The sequence below is a fragment of the Arachis duranensis genome, chromosome 7, assembly GCF_000817695.3.
Source record: "Arachis duranensis cultivar V14167 chromosome 7, aradu.V14167.gnm2.J7QH, whole genome shotgun sequence".
NCBI lineage: Eukaryota > Viridiplantae > Streptophyta > Magnoliopsida > Fabales > Fabaceae > Arachis > Arachis duranensis.
This window is the reverse complement of record NC_029778.3, coordinates 15,797,301-15,822,373: the sequence shown is the minus strand read 5'-3', so window position 1 is coordinate 15,822,373 and position 25,073 is coordinate 15,797,301. Positions and strand designations below refer to the sequence as shown.

General features: G+C 36.4%; 3 protein-coding genes across 3 annotated transcripts; all 3 read left to right on the top strand.

Annotated features, from left to right (window-relative positions):
• The first annotated feature begins 5,221 nt into the window (after positions 1-5,221).
• LOC127740510 (secreted RxLR effector protein 78-like) lies at positions 5,222-5,620 on the top strand. The gene has a single exon (XM_052251516.1). It carries the CDS (start codon positions 5,222-5,224, stop codon positions 5,618-5,620), a length of 399 nt encoding a protein of 132 aa, XP_052107476.1.
• A 10,620-nt stretch (positions 5,621-16,240) lies between these two features.
• On the top strand, positions 16,241-17,204 carry LOC107458073 (uncharacterized). Its single transcript, XM_016076287.3, has one exon. It carries the CDS (start codon positions 16,318-16,320, stop codon positions 16,870-16,872), a length of 555 nt encoding a protein of 184 aa, XP_015931773.1. The 5' UTR covers positions 16,241-16,317; the 3' UTR covers positions 16,873-17,204.
• Positions 17,205-23,020: 5,816 nt separating this feature from the next.
• Positions 23,021-23,827, top strand: LOC107458002 (uncharacterized). The gene has a single exon (XM_016076198.1). The coding sequence runs from the start codon at positions 23,021-23,023 to the stop codon at positions 23,825-23,827; it is 807 nt and encodes a 268-aa protein (XP_015931684.1).
• The last annotated feature ends 1,246 nt before the right edge of the window (positions 23,828-25,073 follow it).

Genomic DNA, 25,073 nt, shown 5'->3' with positions numbered 1-25,073 from the left:
TGGTTTCTTCACACGCAAGTTATCTCGTTTCCTGAGCATTGTGCTTTTACTTTGCGTTTTTGTTTTACTCGTTTTTCAAAGCTCCTAGTTAAATATCTCTTTCACTATTATTATATATATATTTTTACTTTTAGAGGTTGTAATACCTTACTATCTGAGTCTTATGACTTAAGCATAAGATTAAGTGTGGTAGGGTGTTACAGATTCGATTTACCACTAGCCACCATTGAGTATAAATCGAATTTGTTACATTTCGATTTACTAAGAAATTGACTTAATTTGATTTAGTAGTACACCATGTAATTCGAATCATATTGATTCAATTTAGTCCTACAATGACTAATTCAAAATTAATAAATTCGATTTATATTTAAACTCAGTGCACCATATAATTCGAATCATATTGATTCGATTTAATACTATAATGTTTAATTTAAATTCAATGAATTTGATTTATATAGAAATATAAATGAAGACATCCACGTAACGTTATTTATTTTGAAAGATTCATGTAATATTGACATGTGTTTGGTTTATGCATGTGTTTTACCCTTTATATTATCATTATATATTATTATTTTTTTAAAGAAAAGTATGCACTAATTTTTTTTATATCTCCATTGTATATGGTATAGAACTATAGATAAATATAGACATAGATATATAAATATAAAAATTAGTTAAAAAGTTGAAAATATTTTTTTTCTAAAAAAATTAAACAACTTATATTTGCAAAAAAATTATTTTGTGCAATTAGAATTTAAAACATATCAATTAATTATTACTTTTATAATTTTATCATCCAAAATCTAATAGAAATTTCTATCGGGCTAAAATTGGAAAACTAACATTTTGGTTTGTAATTCACCTAAAAAAATATAAAATAGCACCATTCTATTTTTATTTTATTTTATTTTATTTTTTTGAAAAAGTATTTGATGGAGCTGTCCATAACAGCTCTATTTGATGGAACTATCAAAAGTACTTATAAAATTATTTAAATACAGTTTACTATATTTATTGATGAGAAACAATATTTTTTAAAATTAATTAGAAGTGAAACTAACTCTAATAAACTAATTGAAAAATAAGTTCATCACATAAAAAAGATTCATTAGTCACTATTTTAATTTTTGAAAAAAATTCTACTTTCTTTTTTTAAAAGATGCTAAAATGACACTCTCCTCCCCTCTATTTATAAAATATACAATTTAATCCATTTGGTTAAAAATATTAACAGAATATTCCATTTAAAAAAATTAAATATTTTATTCAATAAAATTAATATCCTAATTTACCACACTATCCCTTCATATTTATTTACTAACTAAACTCAATTTTTGAATTAGGATTCCAATTCTCTCGCAGTCGCTCTACTATCTGTTTATCGATATTATCGTTCCTGTGCTATTTCTCTTTCAATCTCTCCAATTTCCTTTGTTTGTCTCTGCCATCGCTATCTAAGTACTGTCATTATTGCATAGCTTTATGTAATCATCGCCGTTACTATAAATTCAAGTAATAAGGTTTGACATCCTTTTCTCAAACTCAATTAATTTACAAAAAATTTCATATCATTGGCAATCCTGAATATATCCCTAACCCCTTCATTTTGAATTTCTTATTTTTTGCATAGCTTCTTTTTTTTTCCGTTTCTTTGCTTCTGTTATAGTTATTCATTAGTAATTATGCCATTTTTTTTATTTTAGCAAAATGTCTACCAATATTGAAGCTATATCTAGTGTCAATGAGTACAATAGAAGTGAACCCTCTATTGAATAATTATTTACCGATAGTGATGAAGAATATGATGTTAATAAAGATCAATGTGTAGAGGGTTATTTGGATGATGAGGAGTGAAATGAGGATGACTACACTTCAGAAGAAGAAAGTGAAGTAGAAGTTAACATGGAGGATGAAGGTGAAATAATGAAAAGATTTGACGTTGAGGATAAGGAAAAGGTTAGTCTAGAAAAGTTTATGATATTTGTTGACGTACATGAGTTTAGAAGTATATTGAGAGATTATATAATTCAAGAGAATTTTGATATAATAAGAGTGAAAAATGAGAAAGCAAGGGTGACTGCCATTTGTGCTTCTGAAGGTTATCCTTGGAGGATCCATGCTTCTTCTTTTTTAGATGGTGTTGCTTTTATGATCAAGAGTTATAAGCCAAGACATATTTGTATTAGAAAATCTAAAAAGAGAAATAATAATTCTACATGGATAGCAAAAAAGTTAAAACAATCTTTAAATATTGATCCAAATATGAGCTATGAACTCATATCTAATGAATTGATTACCAAGTTTGGAGTTGAAGCCCATCCTAGGCAATTATATAGGGCCAGAAGAAAAAGATGGGAAGAAGTTGAAGGTTCTCATGCTTTAAGTTATAAGAAGATAGTTAAGTTTGCTAATCTTTTACTAGAAAAAAATAGGGGGAGCATAGTAAGATTGGAGTACTATGATCAAATGACATTGGAAGAGAAAAATCGTACTTTCAAGAGAATTTTGTGTATCTATCTCCTTGTATATTAGGATTTTTAAATGGTTGTAGATCATTTTTTACTTTAGATGGTTGTCATTTAAAAGGTCCATGTGGAGAGGTATTGTTATGTGTAGTTTCTCTTGATGTAAATAATGGATTATTTCCCATAGCATTTGCTATAATGGAGGTAGAGTGTAGAGACTCATGGAGCTTTTTCTTAAACTGCTTACATGATGCACTAGAAAATGATCATTACACAATAATGAGTGACAAACAAAAGATAATATATTTTAATTTGTATTATTGTGACATAATACTATTCATTATTAATAATTTGTTTTAATTTGTTTCTATTTAATGTCAGGGATTGACACATGCAGTTTTTGAGTACTTTTCAAATTCATGGCATAGACATTGTAGTAAGCATTTGTTGAATGATTTCAAAGCAAAATATCCATTATTGATTTTACAAGATTTTTATTGGATGGATGTCTGATAAAATCGTGAAAAAAATAGGAAAAGAAAAGAGGAAGAAATTTTATTGATTGTTGATTGAATTGAATTGAAATGAATTGAATTATAAATTTTGAAGATAATACTAAATATATATAGAGCATTGCCTACGAAAGATAAAAGTAAGATAAGATAAGAAGATAACATAAAGATAAGATAAGATAAGATAATAAAGACTAAAATTATAACTGAATTTATCTATTCTGTTGGGTTGAATTTGTAGGCTACGAGACTTTTTTATTGTAGTCATGGGCTAAGATGGAAGAGTAGTTTAATACGCCCCCACAAGATGGTAGATGGAAAATGTCAATAATCCACAACTTGGATAAGTTCCGATAAAATTGTTGAGGAAGACGTGTCTGACGTGGTGACACAGAGAGAGATGCATGCGGCGGAGCTAGAGCTGCCGACGGCAAAAATATAAAAGGAGATGCTGTGATTGAGGGAGAGAGCAAGCAGTGATCTTCAAAAAAAGAAGCGCGTGGAGAGCAATAAGATTGACCTTCAGAGGGCGCGTATGATGCAATAAGAGTGGTCTTCAGAGGGCGCGTAGTGCGCAATAAGAGAGGGCGCGTAGAGCGCGATAAAAAAGAGAACGCGTGGAGCGCAATAAGAGTGCAGATGGAACTGCTAAAACAGAGTACAGATTAAACTGCTGAAACAAAATGCAGACATGACTGATAAAACATAATATAGACGGAACTGCTGAAAAAAGGCACAAATGAAACTGTCAGAAGAAAGCGCTGATAAGCCATAGTGACTATTTCATAAATGATAGTTGTTTCCTGTTAGAACAGGTGTAACCAAGACTCATGTTGGATTTTTACTTGAATGGATGTAATAGAGATTGGTTAGATTCTGAGCTAAATTGGAAGATTGATTATTCATTGTGGGGGAAGGTTGAAAAAGAAGAGGATACCAAGGCTCTGATACCATGATAAAAATGTGAAAGAATAGGAAAATAAAAGATGAAAAAATTTTATTGATTGTTGATTGAAATAAATTGAATTATAAATTTTGAAGATAAAACTAAATATAAAGCATTGCCTATGAAAGATAAAAGTAAAAATAAGATAAGATAAAAAGATAACATAAAGATAATATAAGAAAAGATAATAAAACTAAAATTGTAACTGATCTATTCTGTTCAGTTGAATTTGTAGGTCACGAAACTTCTTTATTGTAGTCATAGGCTAAGGTGGAAGAGTAATTTAATATCAAAGCTCCAAATGAATTTCTTTTCAAAAAGGCAATGGAAAAGATGAAAGCATTTGATAATGATGCCTACCAATATTTGATGGATATCCCATTACACACTTGGTCTACACATGCATTTTACACAAATCATAAAAGTTCACATATTACTAATAATGTGTGCGAGTCGTTTAATGCTTGGATAGACACTTGAAAAGCATGACTGTATTGAAATTAGTGGATGGACTAAGAGTCAAAATCATGATGAGATTCTACATATAGTTTTTTTCTACTGCATCTTGGTCATATAATGTTGGACCAAGGATTTCAGTAAATAAAACTACTGAGGATGCAAATATATTACAAAGTAAAATCTGCTGGTGGACATTGATATGAAATATATGATAGTTTTACAAGATTTCCTGTGAATTTAGCATTGCATACATGTGAATGCAAAGCATGGCAAATAAGTGGGTTGCCATGCAAATATGGTGCGGCAACCGTTATTTACATATGGGGAAAGTGGAGAATTATTGTGATGCATATTACAACAAAGATAAGTACAACATAGCTTATTCTGGACTACATAGTCCCTTACCGGATCTGGATACTTTGGATGATATAGATGTGCTTCTACCACCATTGCGTAGACTTCCAGGGAGGCCAAGAAAAAGTAGGATAAGAAAAAAAGATAAAGATGCACCATCAAATGCAAGGAGAATTTCAACAGTTAGATGCTCTAATTGTGAAGATTTAGGACACAATAGAAAAGGCTGTTAAAGGGCTCCAGTGAGAGCCAAGAACGCAAGACGGATATTCTACTATTCTACTCTTGAATAAATACAATTTGACACACTATATATATACACTCTTGAATAAATACCAGCAGACTCCAATGTTACTTGGGTAGCGCTGGCTCCGAAGTTTGTGGGTGCGAAGGAGATAAAAGATCTTAGACCAATCAGTATGGTAGGGTGCGTATACAAGGTCATATCAAAAGTGTTGACAAGAAGGATGAGAAGTGTAATGTCGGGGTTAGTTGGGGAATCACAAACTGCATTTGTCAAAGGAAGAAGGATACATGATGGAGTGCTAATAGCATGTGAGACTATACAGTGGCTAAAACTAAAGAAGAGGGCGACAACAATTATTAAATTGGACTTTCAAAAAGCCTATGACATAATCAAATGGAACTTTGTTGATATGGTGCTAGAAAAGATGGGTTTTGGTACAAGATGGAGAGCATGGACAGCAGAATGCATTAGAACAGCATCTATATCCATAATGGTTAACGGGGAACCATCAAAACCTTTTAAGATGGAAAGGGGACTCCGACAAGGTGACCCACTATCACCCTTTCTATTCGTGCTGGTTGTAGACGTCTTGAACATGATGATTGGGGAGGCGGTAAAGAAGGGAGAATAGCACCCCTCTTAGTCGGTAGGGATAATATAGAGTTATCACATCTTCAATTTGCTTATGACTGATAAACCACTATTTCATGGTTCATCTTGTGCTCAATTGAATCATTTTTATCAACACTCTACCCATTTATTCATACTAATCGCATGTTTTACGTTTTCCTTCCGGAATTTGTGCTATGATTGAAAACATGCTTCTTTGGTCTTATATTTGCTAATATTAATCCTCTCTTATTACCATTAGATGCCATGATATGTGTGTTCAGTGATTTCAGGGATTATAGGGTAGGAATGGCTTGGAGGATGGAAAGGAAGCATGCAAAAGCGGAAGGAATACAAGAAATTGAAGGAACTGCAAAACTGTCAGCCTGACCCTCTCGCACTAAAACGGTCATAACTTGAGCTACAGAGGTCCAAACGACACAGTTCCAATTGCATTGGAAAGATAACGTCTGGGGCTTCGATTTGATATATAATATGTCATAGATGCTCTGACGCTAGACGACGCGAACGCGTCATCCACGCGGACGCGTCGCAGTTACGAAAATCAGCGTGGCAGATTTCTTCTCCAGCGATTTCTGGGCTGTTTTCGACCCAGTTTGCGGCCCAGAAAACACAGATTAGAGGCTATAAAGTGGGGAAATCCATTCATTCATAATCATGCATTCATAATTCACAATTTTAGTTTTTAGATGTAGTTTTTAGAGAGAGAGGTTATCTCCTCTCTCTTAGGATTAGGATTAGGATTAGGATTTCAACTTCTTCATCACAGGTTCAATATTCCTTTTACTATTTATTTTCTTTCCTACTTTTATTTACTCTGATATTTTTATTTGTGTTTGATTGATATTGCCCAATTGGCTGATGATATTGTCCATGTTAAAATTGACATTTTTATTTAATATAATTTGAGGTATTTCAGATTTATATGTTATGGATGCTTTGGCTTTATCCAATTTATTTTCATTCAAGTAGATTTTATTCCCTTTTTAGTTTTGGTTAAGAAATCAGTAACTCAGGAGTTATCTCAACTCAATATAATTGATAATTGTCATCTTTGCTAATTGAATTGAACTTCAATAATCCCAACCTTTTCTTAGGAAATAAATAGGATTCGAAGATCAAACTAATTAGTCGCTTGACTTTCCTTTCCTTTAGTAAAGGTCAACTAAGTAGAATTAAGATTCAATTTTCATTATCATTGATAAGGATAACTAAGACTGGACTTCCAATTTCTCATACCTTGCCAAAAGTTTATTTTACAGTTATTTATTTATTTTACCTGCCATTTAAATTACTTGTTCCTCATCTTTAAAAACCCCGATTTACAATCTTCATAACCAATAATAAGAACATACCTCCCTGCAATTCCTTGAGAAGACGACCCGAGGTTTAAATACTTCGGTTATCAATTTATTTAGGGGTTTGTTACTTGTGACAACCAAAATGTTTGCACGAAGGAATTTCTGTTGGTTTAGAATCTATATCTACAACGCGACTATTTTTATAAAATTCTTTACTAGCAAAAATCCTAACGTCAAAATGGCGCCGTTGCCGGGGAATTGCAAACGTGTGCCTTATTATTGGTTATTGTAAATATTTTTCAAAAAAAAACATTTTTCTTTTACTTGTTTATTTGTTTCTTCTTTTCCCCCTTATTTCTAATAACTACTATAAATTCTCACCCCTCTCGCTTTGAGTTTAGTTCTCATTTTGTTGCAAGGAATGTAAACTATAACAGGAATATGCATCAAGGTCAAAGCAATCAAAGATGGATGGAGCCAAGAGGATTTGATCAACCCTTTAGGCAACAACACCCTCCTAAATATCACAGACAAAGACCATCCTACAATGCATACCAAGATGATAGATATGGTAGACCGCCTAGTAGCTACCAACAAGCCCCACCGTATGCTCAGAGACCATCCTTACAACATAACTTTGAACCACCACACTCACAAGCCTATTTCCACCATTCCCCTCCATATGACCCTAACCCGTATCCACCATACCAACCACCTTATGAGCCAAATGAACCATACACAGAACCACCACCTCAATATACACCATCTCCTTATCATTATCAAGACGAACCACCTTCCTACCATGAACCCTTTCTCCCAACAAATGAACCCTCCTATCCACCCCAAACCTCCATGAAGAAAGCATTTGCCGATCTGAACTCTAATATACAAGCTCTCGCCGCCCAAATCGGACCACCAACTACCTTCAATATACAACCCTCAAGCTCCAATGCACTTCCATCTCAACCACATAATGATCCACCCATCCCATCACCACCATCCGTGGAAGAGCACTAACATCCATCAATCCAAGAGTAACATGATCCCACTAAGACTATTGACATAGAACAAGAGAGAAAATATCATCTTCGCGAATCCATACTTCATAAGGAGCTCGAGGAGGCACTAAAGGTGAAGGTAGTAGAGACCCTTGAAGTTGACAGCGCGGTTGAAGAACTAGTGAAGGAAGACAACAAGGAGGATTTTGTGCTTGAAGGTGAAGAAATAATTGAAAAGAAAATCATCGAGGACGAATACGATTGCATACTTAAATACCTAGATCAAGAAAGAAATCGATTACCTTTCCGACGTTCGGACATTCAAAGAACCCCCATGGTTTCATGTGGGAAATCTACTAAAGAATGTAGCAGGAAGGAGAAATTGGGCACTCCGGTGGATAGTGAGTAGCACGATTTGATATTGGAACAAGTGGAGGAAGCCAGAATTATTGAAGAAGAAGAGGAGGCAGTGGTTGAAGACTTAGGAGATGCTGAACCTCCATGGGAAAGTCAAGTTATAGAGCACCCTTCAAAGACGTTTGAAGCTAATGTTGAGGAGGGTGTACAACCTTCAAAGCATATCATAGTTGAAGACTTTGAAGGAGACGATTAAGAGATGGATTCAATCATTGATGAATTCTTATCTACATTTGAATCCTCTTCCATTGGACTTGATATGGAGTTTAAAGAAGATGAAACACAACATCCTATGCCCTTGGTGAACAATGAAGAAGAGATTAAATTGGAAGAAATTCACCAAAAGGAAGAGGTTAATATTGAAGATTACAAAGAGGTGGAAGATGTCGAAAAAGAGCACAAGGGAGTGGAGCTTGCACGTTCATTAGAAACACCTCCCCCTAAGTTGCCATCATCCTTCAAAACATTCAAGTGGGTAAAATTCATATCCCTTAACTTTCTAATTCCACTTGAATATGGGTTACTGGAGACAGATGGTCAACTTAGAGCTCTCTGTGGCATTAAGAGTAAGAAGAAGATGGTTAGAGATAAGATTTATCCTGCAAGGTTCAACATGGTTGTGTGCTCAACATTTAAACGCAAAGGTTGGTGTAGAGCTCAACTGAATGGGTCTAGGAAGTTGTCTGGCTGCTTCAGTGAGAATTCAGACTGTTTGCCACCCGGCTGGAACAGTATTGCTCAACAAGAAGACGGGTGCAAAAGCAAGATTTGGGACCCCATAATTCACTCTAGAAATCAACACTCTTGGGGCCTTGTCACTTGCTTTAACTTGCTTGAAGGCTTTCTGCGCCTTGTTTGGGACCCCGGAGGCTACTGGAACTCCAAACATTGGTCGAGATTTCTGGATGAGTTCAAGCACAAGCCGCTATAACAGGAAGCTCCTCAAATGTCCAACTTAAGGACTTTAACTAAAAGTGCTAGGTGGGAGACAACCCACCATGGTATGATCGTTTCTTTTTCATTTTTATTTAGTTTTATTTGTTTTCGAGTTTTATTTTATTTTATTGTATTGAACCTGGATATTTGCATAACATTCATATTAGCATTGCATTCTGCATACTGCATTATTAAAAAAAAAAGCACGCACGCGACGTGGCAGCGTCGCTGACGCGTCCGCGTCACATGTGCATTGTGAAGAAGAGAAATTGAACAGAGAGTCACGCGAGAGCGTGGCTGGAGGCGTGCCCGTGGCATAAATCGTCCCACACGACCGCGTCACTCACGCGGCCGTGTGCCTTGGAATTCGACGTAGAAAAGGTGCACGACCGAAAGTTGTGCTAGAGTGGTGTTGGAGTGGTGCTAAACGCACAATTCTTCCCACACGGCCACGTGACCGATGCGACCGCGTCATATCCCCATATTGGCCACTCACGCGATCGCGTCACCCAAAATTTGGCAAATTAAGATTTTGAATAGAGAGTTGTGCGAGCGCGAGGCTGCCCTCGTGCTAGTAGCATAAAACGTGTCACGCGACCGCGTCGATTAACTTCAAACGCAAGTCACGCGACCGCGTGCCCCACGCGACCGCGTGCCCCACGCGTCCGCGTCGCTTGCGCCGCACACCTTAACCTAATATGCCAAATGTCTTATCTTTTCTTCCCCAATCCTAATTTTTCCTCCCTCCTTTCTTACTCACTTCTTTCCCTTCTCATTCTTCTTATCTTTCATTTTATTTATTTGCATATTTCATTCATTGCATTTTAATTTAGTGCATATTTTTCTTTTCTTTTCTAAATTTATTATTTTTCCTTTGGTGTTGATTTTCTTATTTAACTGTTGCGTCTTTTCTGGTATAATTTTTAGTGACTTGTTTTATAAAGTTGGGTGATCCTATTTTTCTGTCAATATCAATCATTTATGATACCTGTATTCCTTTTGCATTGACATGATTGTCTTTCATTACCCACTCTCTTCTCCATTGTTGTACATTTTGTACCATTGGCATGCCATGGCTTCTATTGTTTTCTCACGTACATGTTGAAGCTTCCATGTAAATGAGACCCTTATCAATTGGCATTAACCCACCCATACTTTATTTATTTTCTTATCTTTATTCCTGGGTTACTTTTCTTCCCTTTTTCTTTCAGGATGGCCACCCGAAAGGGAACTGAAAAACGTTTACATAGGGAGATAGACAAGTCAATCTGCACAATCTATAGCGAAAGGCATCAGTTGGAGCAGCCCGTCCACTTATACATCTTAGCATGCACCGAGGACAGCGCAATCTTTAAGTGTGGGGAGGTCGATACCGATATCCATGGGTTAGTTATTTTCTGACTCAACACCAATGTTTAAACTTCTTTGTAGTTAGTTCTTGCATTTGCATGTTTGATTGCATTATAGTTAGATTTGGTGCATATTTTACCACCACTTAGTTGAAGTAATAAATTTCTTTTCAAGACTTTATTTTATAATATTTCACTAATTTAAATTAAAAATTAAAATTTTCTATGTGTTAAATTTGTTTGAAGTTGTATTTAGAACATGGTTTTTGAGCCAAAGAACACACAACCTGTGAGATTTGAGCTTAATTGTATGGTTACATTATTTAACCATAAAATTTTATTCTTGTGTTTTTTTCTTCTCTATGATTGCAATCTTCATTTTGTTCCATTCTATATGTCCAATATTTAGTGTATTTACATGTTTGCATATGATTGAGGCCATTATTTGATTTTAGTTCACTTATCCCAAATAAGCCTACCCTTTACATCACCCTTGTTAGCCACCTTGAGCCTTTTAATCCCCTTCTGTTCTATAACCACATCACTAGCCTTAAGTAGAAAAACAAAAGTAAAAATCCCAAATTGAATCTTTGGTTAGCTTAAGATAGAGATTATGTATCAACTAAGTGTAGGAAAACTGTGAGAACATGGGTTAATAAAGAGAATGTATCATTGCTAATTTTGAAGATTGAGAAATTTGGGAACCTACTCATGTAAAACAGAAATTAAAAAATTCCATAAGCATTGATATGTTATTTTAATTTTTATGTCTCTATAAAAAAAAAGAAGAAAAAAAAGAAAAGAAAAAAAATAATATAAATAAATAAATAAGGGGACAAAATTACCCCAATGTTAAGTTAATAAAAGATCAATGCATATGTGACACAAATCAAAAGAAAAGTTGACACATGAGTATGTGATATAAAAGTGAGAATTATGGGTAGCTAGGCATGATTTTAGAAATTATATAGCATGTATGTAAGTTAGGTGATAGCTCAGGTTACTCAAAGATTCAATTTATAGCTCACTTAGCCATACATATATCATCACCCTTACCTTGGCCCCATTACAACCTTGAAAAGACCTCATGATGTGTGCATGGGTATACTAAATATTTGTTAATTGGTTAGATGAAGGACAATGTTTAGAAAGCATGATTAGAGAAGAGTATAGTGAATTACTCTATAGATTAGAGTGCATATACACTTCCTGTGAGGGTTCAATGTTTGATTTTATGTTCCCTGCTTTCATGAGCTATCTTCTTACAAGTTTACTTGTCTTTATTTTATATGATTTGAATTAGTGGAATTTGAATTATTTTTGACTTGGAGAACTTATTTACTTTAAACCAAGTAGGTAGAATCATTTTTGCATGTAGTTGCATTCATATAGATAGGTTGCATTTCATACATTCTATCATTCTCCTTCACTCTTTTAGTTCTCTTGAGCTTAGCATGAGGACATGCTAATGTTTAAGTGTGGGGAGGTTGATAAACCACTATTTCATGGTTCATCTTGTGCTCAATTGAGTGGTTTTTATCAACTCTTTACCCATTTATTCATACTAATCGCATGTTTTACGTTTTCCTTCCGGAATTTGTGCCATGATTGAAAACATGCTTCTTTGGTCTTATATTTGCTAATATTAATCCTCTCTTATTACCATTAGATGCCGTGATATGTGTGTTCAGTGATTTCAGGGATTATAGGGAAGGAATGGCTGGGAGGATGGAAAGGAAGCATGCAAAAGTGGAAGGAATACAAGAAATTGAAGGAACTGCAAAGCTGTCAGCCTAACCCTCTCGCACTAAAACGGTCATAACTTGAGCTACAGAGGTCCAAATGACGCGGTTCCAGTTGCGTTGGAAAACTAAAGTTCGGGGCTTCGATTTGATATATAATATGTCATAGTTGCCCTGACGCTAGGCGACACGAACGCGTCATCCACGCAGACGCATCGCATTTACGAAAATAGCGTGGCAGATTTCTTCTCCAGCGATTTCTGGGCTGTTTTCGACCCAGTTTGCGGCCCAGAAAATACAGATTAGAGGCTATAAAGTGGGGGAATCCATTCATTCATAATCATGCATTCATAATTCACAATTTTAGTTTTTAGATGTAGTTTTTAGAGAGAGAGGTTCTCTCCTCTCTCTTAGGATTAGGATTAGGATTAGGATTTCAACTTCTTCATCACATGTTCAATATTCCTTTTACTATTTATTTTCTTTTCTACTTTTATTTACTCTGATATTTTTATTTGTGTTTGATTGATGTTGCCCAATTGGCTGATGATATTGTCCATGTTAAAATTGACATTTTTATTTAATATAATTTGAGGTATTTTAGATTTATATGTTATGGATGCTTTGGCTTTATCCAATTTATTTTCATTCAAGTAGATTTTATTCCCTTTTTGGTTTTGGTTAAGAAATCAGTAACTTAGGAGTTATCTCAACTCAATATAATTGATAATTGTCATCTTTGCTAATTGAATTGAACTTCAATAATCCCAACCTTTTCTTAGGAAATAAATAGGATTCGAAGATCAAACTAATTAGTCGCTTGACTTTCCTTTCCTTTAGTAAAGGTCAACTAAGTGGAATTAAGATTCAATTTTCATTATCATTGATAAGGATAACTAAGACTGGACTTCCAATTTCTCATACCTTGTCAAAAGTTTATTTTACAGTTATTTATTTATTTTACCTGCCATTTAAATTACTTGTTCCTCATCTTTAAAAAACCCGATTTACAATCTTCATAACCAATAATAAGAACATACCTCCCTGCAATTCCTTGAGAAGACGACCCGAGGTTTAAATACTTCGGTTATCAATTTATTTAGGGGTTTGTTACTTGTGACAACCAAAACGTTTGCACGAAGGAATTTCTGTTGGTTTAGAATCTATATCTACAACGCGACTAATTTTATAAAATTCTTTACTAGCAAAAATCCTAACGTTAATGACACTATCTTGTTCTGTCCGCCGGAGGAGGAGACCGTCAGAAATTACAAGAGACTGTTGAGATGCTTTGATGTGATTTCCGGATTGAGCATTAACTTTGACGAGTCCAGTTTGATACCGGTGAATTGGAGTCTAGAGTGGGTCGGTCGAATGTGCCATTTATTAGGTTGCCAGGCGGCGAGTCTACCAGTAAAGTACCTGGGCATTGTACTAGGAGCAAACCCGAGGTTAGTTAAAACATGGAAGCCAATAATAGATAAAGTAGCGGAGAAGCTTAGTTTGTGGAAAGTGAAGGTGCTAAGCATAGCTGGGAAGTTGGTACTCATCAAGTCAGTGATTAATAGTTTGCTTATTTACTATTTGAATATGTATAAAATGCCGGCTACGGTGGCAAAAAAATTAATTTCAGTGCAAAGGAGATTCTTTTGGGGGAAGGATGACGGACGGCCAGGGCTGGCTCTTGTAAAGTGGGAGTTGATATAGGCACCGAAAAAACTAGGAGGCCTGGGTGTGGGAGATGCGACGATTCGGAATATCGCTTTATTGTTTAAGTGGTGGTGGAGATTTTCTAAGGAAGATTGTCCTTTGTGGAAGAAGGTTGTCTGCTCCTGTAATAATATGAACTCTGCGTAGTTATTATCTACTCAGACTATACCAGCAAAAGGAGGTCCGTGGAGAGATATCTGTCACTTGCAAATTAAAGAACAACATGTCAGACAAAAGATGATTGACGGTCTGGCTATGGAAGTAGGTGATGGCAGATCAACCAGATTTTGGGAAGATACATGGTTATAGTCAGGAAAGCTGAAAGACTCTTTTCCGAGACTCTACTTGATTTCAACTAACAAAGGATCTGTAATTGGGGACTGTGGGTTTTGGGATGGGATAGAGTGGGTTTGAAACTTTCAGTGGAGGAGGGAACTTCGCCAATGGGAGACTGACAGCTTGAACCAAGTTCTAGATATCTTGCAAGCTGTGAGATTGATAGAAGGCGTAAAAGATAGAGTGGTGTGGAAGTTTGATAAAGAAGGAGTTTATACTACTAACTCATTTGTGCAGGTGTTGCAGGTACAGATTGTGACGAAAGATATTCTCAGCTACATGTTCACAAATGGAATCTGGAAAGGACTTGTTCCCCCTCGAGTAAAGTTGTTTACTTGGTTCATGTTGGTAGGCTGAGTTAATACAAATGATCAACTGAGTAGTTTGGGTATCATTGAACGAACTGATAACATTTGTGTAATGTGTAAAAAGAAAATCGAAATTGTACAACATTTATTTGTTACGTGTGAGTATGCATGGCAGGTGTGGTGCGCGTGGATTACTTATGTGGGTCATGCATGGAGTATCACAGGGTCCATAAAAGAGCACTTTGAGAGTTGGAGGTCATTGCCCTTGAGGAAAGACGCGCGAAAAACATGGTTAGTGGAGTTCTTCTCAGTTATATAGAACATCTGGTTGTGTAGGAACGAGTCCATTTTTCAGAACAAGTCAATAGATGTAGTAGATTGTGTTGTTAGGTCATTTTGTTGTTCTAAGAATTGGTGGAAATAACCTATGTCGTTGATGGCTATGTCGGAGATGACATAGGGGTTGCTTAAGTTTATGTTTTGTGACTTGTATGCTCCACTTAGGCTTAGTTTGGTAAAGCTTTTACTTTTTAAAAGTAGCTTATAAAAGTTAACTTTTAAAAGATGGCTTTTTAAAAGTTGTAGCATTTATGTTTGGTAAATCAAATCAAAAACAACTTTTAATAAACATAAGTAACATCAATTGTGTTTGGTAAAATAGCTTTTAAAATTTAAAAATACTATAATAGACATAAATGCAAACATTAAATTTGAAAATTAGTTAACATATGAGGTTATATTAGACTTTTAAATTTTGAAAAGCACAAGCCAGCTTTGAAAAGCTCCCTCCTAGGTGCTTTCAAAAGCACCCCTAACTTTTAAAAGCCGCAAGCACAAGCACTTGAGCTTTTTAATTTATCAAACGCAAAATGACGTGCTTGTGCTTTTTAAAAGCACAAGCACCTCCTGAAAAAGCTTTACCAAACCCAGCCTTAGTGTGATGACCTTGTTTACTCTTCAAAAAAAAGTTATAAAAAAGAAAAATGTACATTTTATAAATAGAAGGGAGAAAAGTGTTATTCTAGTATCTTTTAGAAGAGGAAAATAGTATTTTTTGAATTTTTGAATTTTAAAATTAAAAATAAAAAAAGGTTGAATTTATATTGTAGTTAGTTTTTGAGATTTGTTTTTGAAAATTAATTTTACACGCCAGCTTAGCCAAACAATCAGCCGTGGAGTTCGTCTGGCGCTCAGTCAAGGCAAAACGATTCTTGAACTCAAAAATCTTCTGGATTAGGGACTTCTCAAGGTGAGCGTTTGGAATTTTCCAATGACAGATCAAGAGGAAATATTACATTACTACTTCCCAGGAGTCCGTCTCACACTCAATGTTTCTGATGAGTGATTTCTGCCTCTTAAGCCCAAAACAACCCCATCAAACGTTAATTATTTTTTAATTCTGGCAATATGATAGTTTTCCTAGTTTTTTTCACTTTTAGTTATATTATTATGGTTCATTAAATAAATATAACAAAATAAATTAGGTTAATTTTACAAATACTTTTAACAGCTGGCATAGACAATTCCATCAAATACTTTGCCATTTTGCACCCATTCTTCTCCATTCAGTTTCTTTCTTCCAATTTCTCTCTTTCTCTCTCATGGCCCACCTCCTCCAGATCGCCGTCGTCCTCGGCCTCCTCGTTGCCCTCTCCGCCACCATCGCTTCCGCCCGCCCCTGTCGGACCTTCGTCATATCCTCTTACACGTTCGCCCTTCCTTCATCCGACGATCCCTCCCTTCCGTCCACCGCTACACTCACCACCTTCACCGAGATCCGCTCCTTCCGCCCTTTCCCCTCCGAGATCTTCTTCGACCGCGCCGTCGAGGACTCCTCCGCCGCCGTCGAGATTGACAGCAGCCCTCGCCTCGCCGCACCCTTCGGATTCTCCTCCGAAGAATTCAGCTCCCTCCGTGATCGCACCAAGGACATCCTCTCCGTCGTCGTCGCCCTCCTCTTCGGCGTCGGCTGCGGCGCCCTCACCGCCGCCACCATGTACCTTGTCTGGTCCATGTTCTCAAGCCGTTACGAGTACCGGTACGAAGATTACCTCGATGATGACGAAGAAGAAGATAAGATCGAGAGCCCTAAGAAGTTAGGGTACGTGCAGATTCCGGCCGTGGAGACGAATGGTCTGGCGAAGAATGCGGTATGAGAGTATATATTTAAAACCTTGTGGTTGAATTAGGGGTTATGTGGCCCATTTGTGGATTGTTTATTATAATCGCATTATAGTGGAGATTGATAAGGAGAAAGAAATTGATTATGCTGTGTTTGTAATTTGTTAAATTACGTGTTTAATTCACTGTCTCCGCTTATGGCTTACGATTCGCGTACTTAGCACTGAAATCTGTTCTGTTATTGTTATAAATGTTAAGTGTTAATTATGTTTATATATTTGCTATATCGGTAATTAGCAAATTGTAACTTATAATGTCGTTGATATAGCATCATATGAATTATGATTATAATATTTGGATTATGAGACATGATGTGGTTCTATACTTCTATGCATTCCAACATTCTTGCTGCAGTGTTTTTCTCCTGTTGTTGTGCTCTAAAATGATGTGGAATGCCATTGAAGCCTTAGGTATGCTGAAATTTTTACCAACTGTGAATGTTCTTTCGAGTTTGCATACCCAAATCTCATTTTGATTCAATGCTGCTGTTAGAATAACTTTGGAAGTTTTATGAATTATGACTGTGGAATATGGAATATTAGATTAGATTTTTCTGGGGACTAGATTGGAAGAACATTGAAGCCTTTAGATTGGTCTAGTGGTGAGAGGTTTAAGTAGTATGGGGTCCTTGATTCAAATCATACATGCTTGGGTATTGTTCAGTAATTTCGTCAATTCACCAACTTCATTGAGCTATGGAGATTGATATACTTTGATTAGAGGACAAAGGGTTTTAGACTTTAGTTTAGGGGAAGTTGAAACAATTTGCAGATGGAATGGTTAGGTCATCTAGAGAGTGCAGATAACATTTTTTCTTAATAAGAGATTTGTGCAATCGGAATGATTAGATAATTAGAATTTTTACCATAATTATTTCCGAAATGATGTTATCCTTGGTCCCTAGATGAATAAATGGGTGGTTCGCTTGTGTACCATTTGCTCATTTTGCATTATGCTGCAGATCTTTTATAACCTTTAAAGCATTGAAACGGCGACTGTTACCAAACTCACCAATGAGGTTGGTTTCTGTAACCATTGGCGGGAACTCACTCCCCGTCTCTGCAGATCCTAGATAATTCAAGGATAATATGTTAAATGTTAATTGAGCATTAAATTTGTTTTGGACAACCCAAAAAAAAAAATCAATATTATTTTGTCTCTTTTTGGATATGTGAAACTTATTTGGATGTTCAAATAAACTAAATAAAGTTCCAATCCGTGACGAATTAGTGTTTAACCTGCCGGGTTGTACTTGCATTAACTTATTGGCCAACGGTAAACTTTTAAATGAAGTTTCAATCCACGACGAATTAGCACTTAGCCTGCTGAGTTGGGAAATACCGAAAAAAAAATGATCCTCCGAAGCTAGTACATGCACTGTTTTTCATGGACAATTAAAATGTTAAAGGAATTAAGTTGCAATTTTTTTCTTTACCGACTAAAAAATGAAATTATTTGAGAAAATAAACTGTACATTGAGTTAAATTGTTATAACATTCCATTAATATAATAAAAGTTACTTGACCAAAAAAAAAAAAAATAAAAGTTGAAAAAAAAATGCAAAGTGAAGTAACATTAAAAAATTGAGCTAGTTTTGTTTAGCATTTGAACACGATAAGAAACAGTTTAAAGATTTTTCTTTTCCTTGTTAATTTTGTAATTACAGTTGCATGAACATAGCATTTATGTATATCTCAGACCTATTATTTGATTCTGACATTTTTTCCTCTTAAATCGTTTGTAACATTCATTTGAGTAGTGCTTCTTTGGATTCAACCTAAAATGAAAATGATACAACACCAGTACTCCACTCTAGAGTAGTGCTTCTTTGGATTCAAACCCTTACGGGTAAAATTCACTCAACTCACTTCCATTGGGGCTATTATTACTTAAAACATCTCACTAATTAAAAAGTTACTGCTTACTAATCAATATCAGTGTTAAAAAGAAAAAAAGCAAGCATCCCATGTTAAAAGGCCTCAGTTGCTGATGGCAGTTGAAACTCCAGTAACGATCTCCTTTGTCAAGTTTATAAGATTAGTCTTAACCCACCTAAAGTAATAAACTTGCATAAACAGCAAATGGAGCAGCATTTAAAGGGGACCTGTTGAAGCTGTTACAACTAAAAGAATGGTATACATTTAAATCAATAGTAAAATCTACAATTAGCTGAAGTTAGCCCACTCAGCTGGGATGCAATACCATTGAAAAGCATGAAACTGAGCATAAATTCTCATCCTTCCATAGGTTTCTATACACGGTACATTGTTATCTCAGGCAAGAGATTAGTCAAATACTAGAATACTGATACACTTGCATTTCTGGTCTTCAGAACACAAGTTACAAACTAGAGAATAAATGTTATTCCTAAGTTTCTTATCATAATATATCATTTTTGAAACCTTATAAATCCTACAACTCTACAAGTCACAATGATGGCAAAAGTGGAACAGATAATGGAGTATAATACCTGGATTCTACCGATTATTCTCCCATCAAACGTTATTGACAAATGATCTACAAGAGGTTATGCAGGAAATCCACACCAAAAGAGCAAAATAATGTCAACAAACCTTTACCAGGTGGAATAAATAACTGGCTAAGGTAAAGGAATAATATAGAATATCAAGGTTTAGATCATGAGACAAATGTGTGAGTATGAAGTTGTCTTACTGCCCTAGATCGTTTCCAGGAGAAGACTCTTATTTGAAGAAGCACTAACTAACTAACAAAGTGTTAACCAGACAAATCAGGACTCTTTAGATTATTATATTTTATATAAATAGTTGAAATGTAAAAAGATAATTTATTAATCAAATTAATAGTTTTTTAATTTTAATGAGCTAAATATATTTTTTAAAAAATTGAAAAAAAAACTAAAGATTATAACTTGCTACTTTATTTATTACCTTTAATTGTATATTATTTTTTAAGAAGGGTTGTATTTTTTATTTTTCACAATAACATTTGTTTTTGTTCCGGGGGTTACTCCTTTTTGGGTTATATCCGACATCTTCTAATGCTAAGGTGTCATGTCTTGGTGAAGGTGAGGTGGTATCTGCAAAAAATTTCGATACTTAAGTTAGCAAGCGTTTTAATCAAGTTTTTATTAGATTGGAGTACAAAAAACACCAAAAGATGTTAAGGTATTTATAAATGTAGATGTACGAAAAAAAACACATTTTTTGTGGCTAAATGTGTAGAGTATGTTACCCATTCTACACATTTAGTCACAAAAAAAAGTGTAGATATAGAATTAATAACTACCTTTAAATACTTTTCTCTTTAATGGTGAGTTTGTTACTCTCTTTGTTAGTTCTAAATAAGTAGGAGATATTGTAGCAGTTAGTTGAGATTCATCTTATTTGAATAAGTCGGACCAAATTGTGCCGCGTAAGCCAACCTATATGAGGTCAGACAGGTCTCAGAATAGGATCTAGACTCTACCTCTATAGATTGGATTTTTAATTATTTTGGATCTGACTAAGTTGTGGGTCAAGATATCAACAGTTTTAATATAAATATAGTGTTAATATCAAAATTTACATTTGTGAATTTATAAAAAAAAAGTTTTAGTAGGGACTTAAGACATTTTGTAAATTTACATTTTTTAATGATAAATTTGTTATAGGACAAATCACTGAAATAAGTTAATAGGAGCTCAAAATTACACAAATCAGCCAAATGAAAATATGTTAAGAGTACTATAAAAGTTTGTAATATTCTAGTAATTTAAGTAAATACATGATAAAAATATATTTTCTTTAATTTCTAAATTATTATTGACTATGTAGAGTATTTTTTTAATGTCTTAAGTTAGTAGGACATTAAAAATTTTTATAGTACTCCTAACATCTTTTAAGCTATTTTTTAAAATTATTTTGTATAGAATAAAATATTTTTTGTGGTATAATTTAAATAAATTTATTAAAAAATTTTATTAAAAATATTCATGAGCTATTAAAAATGGGCAAAAGAGTATTGTATGAAATTCGAATTGATAGCTCATTAATATTTTAAAGAAACTTTTTTTAATGCATGAAATAAAATATATATTTTTTAATTTTTAAATTATTATTTTTTAATGAATTATTAATTTTTAATAAAAGAATGGGCATAATTAAATCATGAATAATTCAAATCTGACCAATTCGAATTACTATGTGCACGTGTGTGAGCGTAATTCGAATCACCCTGATTCGAATTACTGTGGGTGCAATTCGAATCAGGTTGATTCGAATTAGTGGAAGATGAAGTTCGAATTAACCTAATTCGAATTATATAAATATATGTCTCTGGTTGATTTATGAACTATTTTTTTATTTGGCTAATTTGTGTAATTTTGAGCTCCTATTGACTTATTTCAGTTATTTATCCTTTGTTATATCTAAATTTAAATGGACTCATGTCAATTAAGGAATAAAATTTACGGTTTGGTCATTAGTTTTATAATAATGAATAATCAAGTCTTTTAAAATATCAAATTAAATTTTACATTTTTAATGCTGTTCATACCCTGACCCAACGATAAGGCCCATGTCCAAACGACAGATCCAACGATAAGGCCCAGGTCCAAATGACAGATCCAACCCACAAGGTTGGGCACCTCAGTACACCGACCTTCTCTTAAGAAGTCGGTGCTCCCCACGACTTGACCCAACGAAGTCGGAAGTAGAGATTAGTTGGCAGATAATAACTGCCCCTAAAATCTCTCAATCCACTTCCAAGAGCCATATCGTAACCTCCCTAAGATAAAAGGACGGTTATCCACCCTAAAAGGTGGAACTACTCCAACAGTGGTTATTGGTTCACCACTATAAATACACTGACACCCCTCAGGTATCTCTAAGTCACAATACTCTCTAGACCTGCTCACATCCTTGCTGACTTAGGCATCAGAGTGTCTTTGCAGGTACCACCCCCCATTCTCTCACACGTACATGTCAGACGGAGGCCCTAAAGGCGCAAACCTGTTCGAAGGCTTCCTCCCCCAGACGATTGGGCCAACCCAACGAGTCCAGCCCATTGATCTCTGGTTACCCAACGTAACATTGGCACCGTTGCCGGGGACCCAAGAGATCAACCAGTAATGGTGGACAACTCACTAGAAGATGGTTATACAACGTTTGATTTCGAACAAGAAAATCCAGATACCAGAAACAATGACGCGGACCTGACCCTTCACCAAGAAACCAACGATCAGCATAGAGAAGGCACCTCTGGGCTTAAGAACCCAAAGATAAATTCCTCAGAGGGACGAGAGTTCGGAAAGGAAGGGTCATCCCATGTAACCGAGCTAATGGGGCTGGTCCACGGCCACCAAGATCGTTTGGAGCAACTGGAACATGAACTAGAACGACAACGAGAGGCAGAGCAAAACCTCAGGGAAGAGATAGAACGAAGAAAAGAGTTGGAAGAAAAACTCTTAAAGTTTGAATCCTCCCTTAAAAGCCGGAACTCCCGTGGTGACCGAGAAGAGTCGCCCCTGGGAGGAGAGGACCCGTTCACTGAGGACATAATGAGGGCGAAAGTTCCAAAAAACTTCAAAAGCCCTGATATAAACCTCTATGACGGAACCACATACCCGAAGCATCACTTAATCAATTTCAAAAGTCGGATGTATCTAGCTGATGCTTCTGATGCAACTCGTTGCAGAGCTTTCCCGACCACCATGTCGAAAGCAGCGATGAAGTGGTTTGATAGCCTCCCTCCACGGTCGGTTACCAGCTTTGAGGACCTCTTGAGAAAATTCCTAATGCAGTTCTCCATCTAGAAGGATAAAGTAAAACACGTGCCAAGTCTCCTGGGAGTTAAGTAGGAGCTCGGGGAACCTCTACGTGACTACATGGAAAAGTTCAACAAAGCGTGTTTGGAAATTCAAGACTTGCCCACAGAGGCAGTTATCATGGGGTTAGTAAATGGACTTAGAGAGAGCCCCTTCTCTCAGTCCATATCAAAAAGGCACCCCACCTCTTTGAGTGATGTACAAGAGAGAGCAGAAAAGTACATCAACATGGAGAAAAATGCCAGACTACGGGAGCCCAGCTGGCGACAGGGGCCTCCTCACTCAGCAAAAGAGAGAGAGAAAGGGAGCCCAAGAAAAAAGAGGAGGTCGGCCCCGACATGCCGAGGAGATATCACTCCTATACTCCTCTAAAAGTCTCGCTAGTGGACGTATACAGAGAAATCTGTAATACTGAAAAGTTGCCGCCTCCTAGACCCATCAAAAACAAAAAGGGAGGAAGTCGCGACGACTACTGTGAGTACCATAAGATGTATGGCCACTCAACAAATGATTGCTACGACCTTAAAAATGTGATAGAAAGGTTGGCCAGGGAAGGCCGACTTAATAGATATCTCATGGAAAGGTCAGAGAATCCTGAAAAAAGAAAGCGAGATGATGAAGACAGAATAGACCCACCACCACAGACCCCCGAGAGACACATACATATGATCTCTGGAGGATTCGCAGGAGGGCGGCTCACTAAATCATCTCGCAAAAGACACCTGAAGCGAGTTTATCAAGTTGGAAACGAATCTCCCGATCTCCCAACCATCTCGTTCACCAAAGAGGACGGGAAGGGGATCATGCCTGGGCATGACAACCCGGTGGTGATAACCATGATCTTGGCAAATGCCAACCTCCACAGGACCTTGGTGGACCAAGGGAGTTCGGCTGATATACTTTTTAAGCCCGCATTCGACAAGTTGGGGTTGGATGAAAGGGAGCTAAAAGCTTATCCGGACACCCTGTATGGACTAGGAGACATGCCAATTAAGCCACTGGGATATATCCCCCTCCACACGACCTTCAGAAAGGGGAAAAATTCCAAAACTCTGAGCATCGACTTTATCGTCATAGATGTCGGGTCGGCATATAACGCCTTAATCGGCAGGACTACGTTAAATCGGCTCGGAGCGGTGGTGTAAACCCCTCACCTTTGCATGAAATTTCCAACACCTAAGGAAATAGCGACGGTACGAGGAGACCAGAAATTAGCATGAAAATGCTACAATAAAAGCTTAAACCTTCAAGGAAAGAGCAAGGAAGTTCACACCATAGAGCTCGGGGGAATAAAAGCTAGGAAAGAGCTGCGACCACAACCGGGTGGAAGAACCGAAGAGGTTCAAATCGGAAAAGAGGAAGGGAAAAACACCAACATAGGGGCCAGCCTAGACGGAGATTTGAAACAAAGGCTGATAAAGCTCCTGCGAGATAACTCCGACCTCTTTGCGTGGAAAGCTTCCGACATGACAGGGATAGACCCTCAGCTCATGTCCCACAAGCTGTCAGTACACCCCGGATCACGACCCGTACAGCAGCGCAGGCGCAAGCTCAGAACAGAACGAGCTCAGGTGGTGGAAGAGCAAGTACAAGCCCTCTTGGAACCCGACTTCATCCGAGAGGTCAAGTACCCGGCATGGCTAGCAAATGTAGTGCTATTCAAAAAGCAAAATGGAAAGTGGAGGATATGCATCTACTACACCGACCTAAACAAAGCATGCCCCAAAGACCCATATCCACTTCCCAGTATTGACACCCTAGTAGACGCAAGCTCAGGGTATCAATACTTGTCGTTTATGGATGCTTACTTGGGATACAACCAAATCCCGATGTACAAACCAGATGAGAAAAAAACTTCATTCATCACACCTAGAGCAAATTACTGCTATGTGATGATGCCATTTTTGGATTAAAAAATACCGGGGCCACATATCAAAAGTTGATGAATAAAGTGTTCGCTCCCCACCTTGGGAACTTAATGGAGGTCTACGTAGATGACATGCTGGTGAAAACTAAGGAGGAAACCGACATCTTGACAGACCTCTCGCAAGTTTTCAACACCGTAAGGTCGCATAGGATGAGACTAAATCCTACAAAATGTACCTTTACAGTGGAGGCGAAAAAGTTTTAGGATTCATGCTAACACAAAGGGGAATCGAAGCAAACCTCGATAAGTGCAAAGCTATCCTAGAAATGAAAAGCCCGACCTGTCTGAAGGAGGTCTAACAATTAAATGGAAGGCTTGCCGCCCTTTCCAGTTTCCTGGCGGGATCGGCACTAAGATCCCTTCCACTATTCTCCCTACTAAGAAAAGGATGCCAGTTCGAATGGACTCCAGAATGCGAAGAAGCTTTCCGGGAGTTCAAAAGGTTCTTGAGTCAGCCCCCAATC

Bases quoted from the DNA above. Each gene is read 5' to 3' on its own strand.
- LOC107458073 (XM_016076287.3), top strand. From the start codon at position 16,318: ATGGCCCACCTCCTCCAGATCGCCGTCGTCCTCGGCCTCCTCGTTGCC.
- LOC107458002 (XM_016076198.1), top strand. From the start codon at position 23,021: ATGCCGAGGAGATATCACTCCTATACTCCTCTAAAAGTCTCGCTAGTG.
- LOC127740510 (XM_052251516.1), top strand. From the start codon at position 5,222: ATGTCGGGGTTAGTTGGGGAATCACAAACTGCATTTGTCAAAGGAAGA.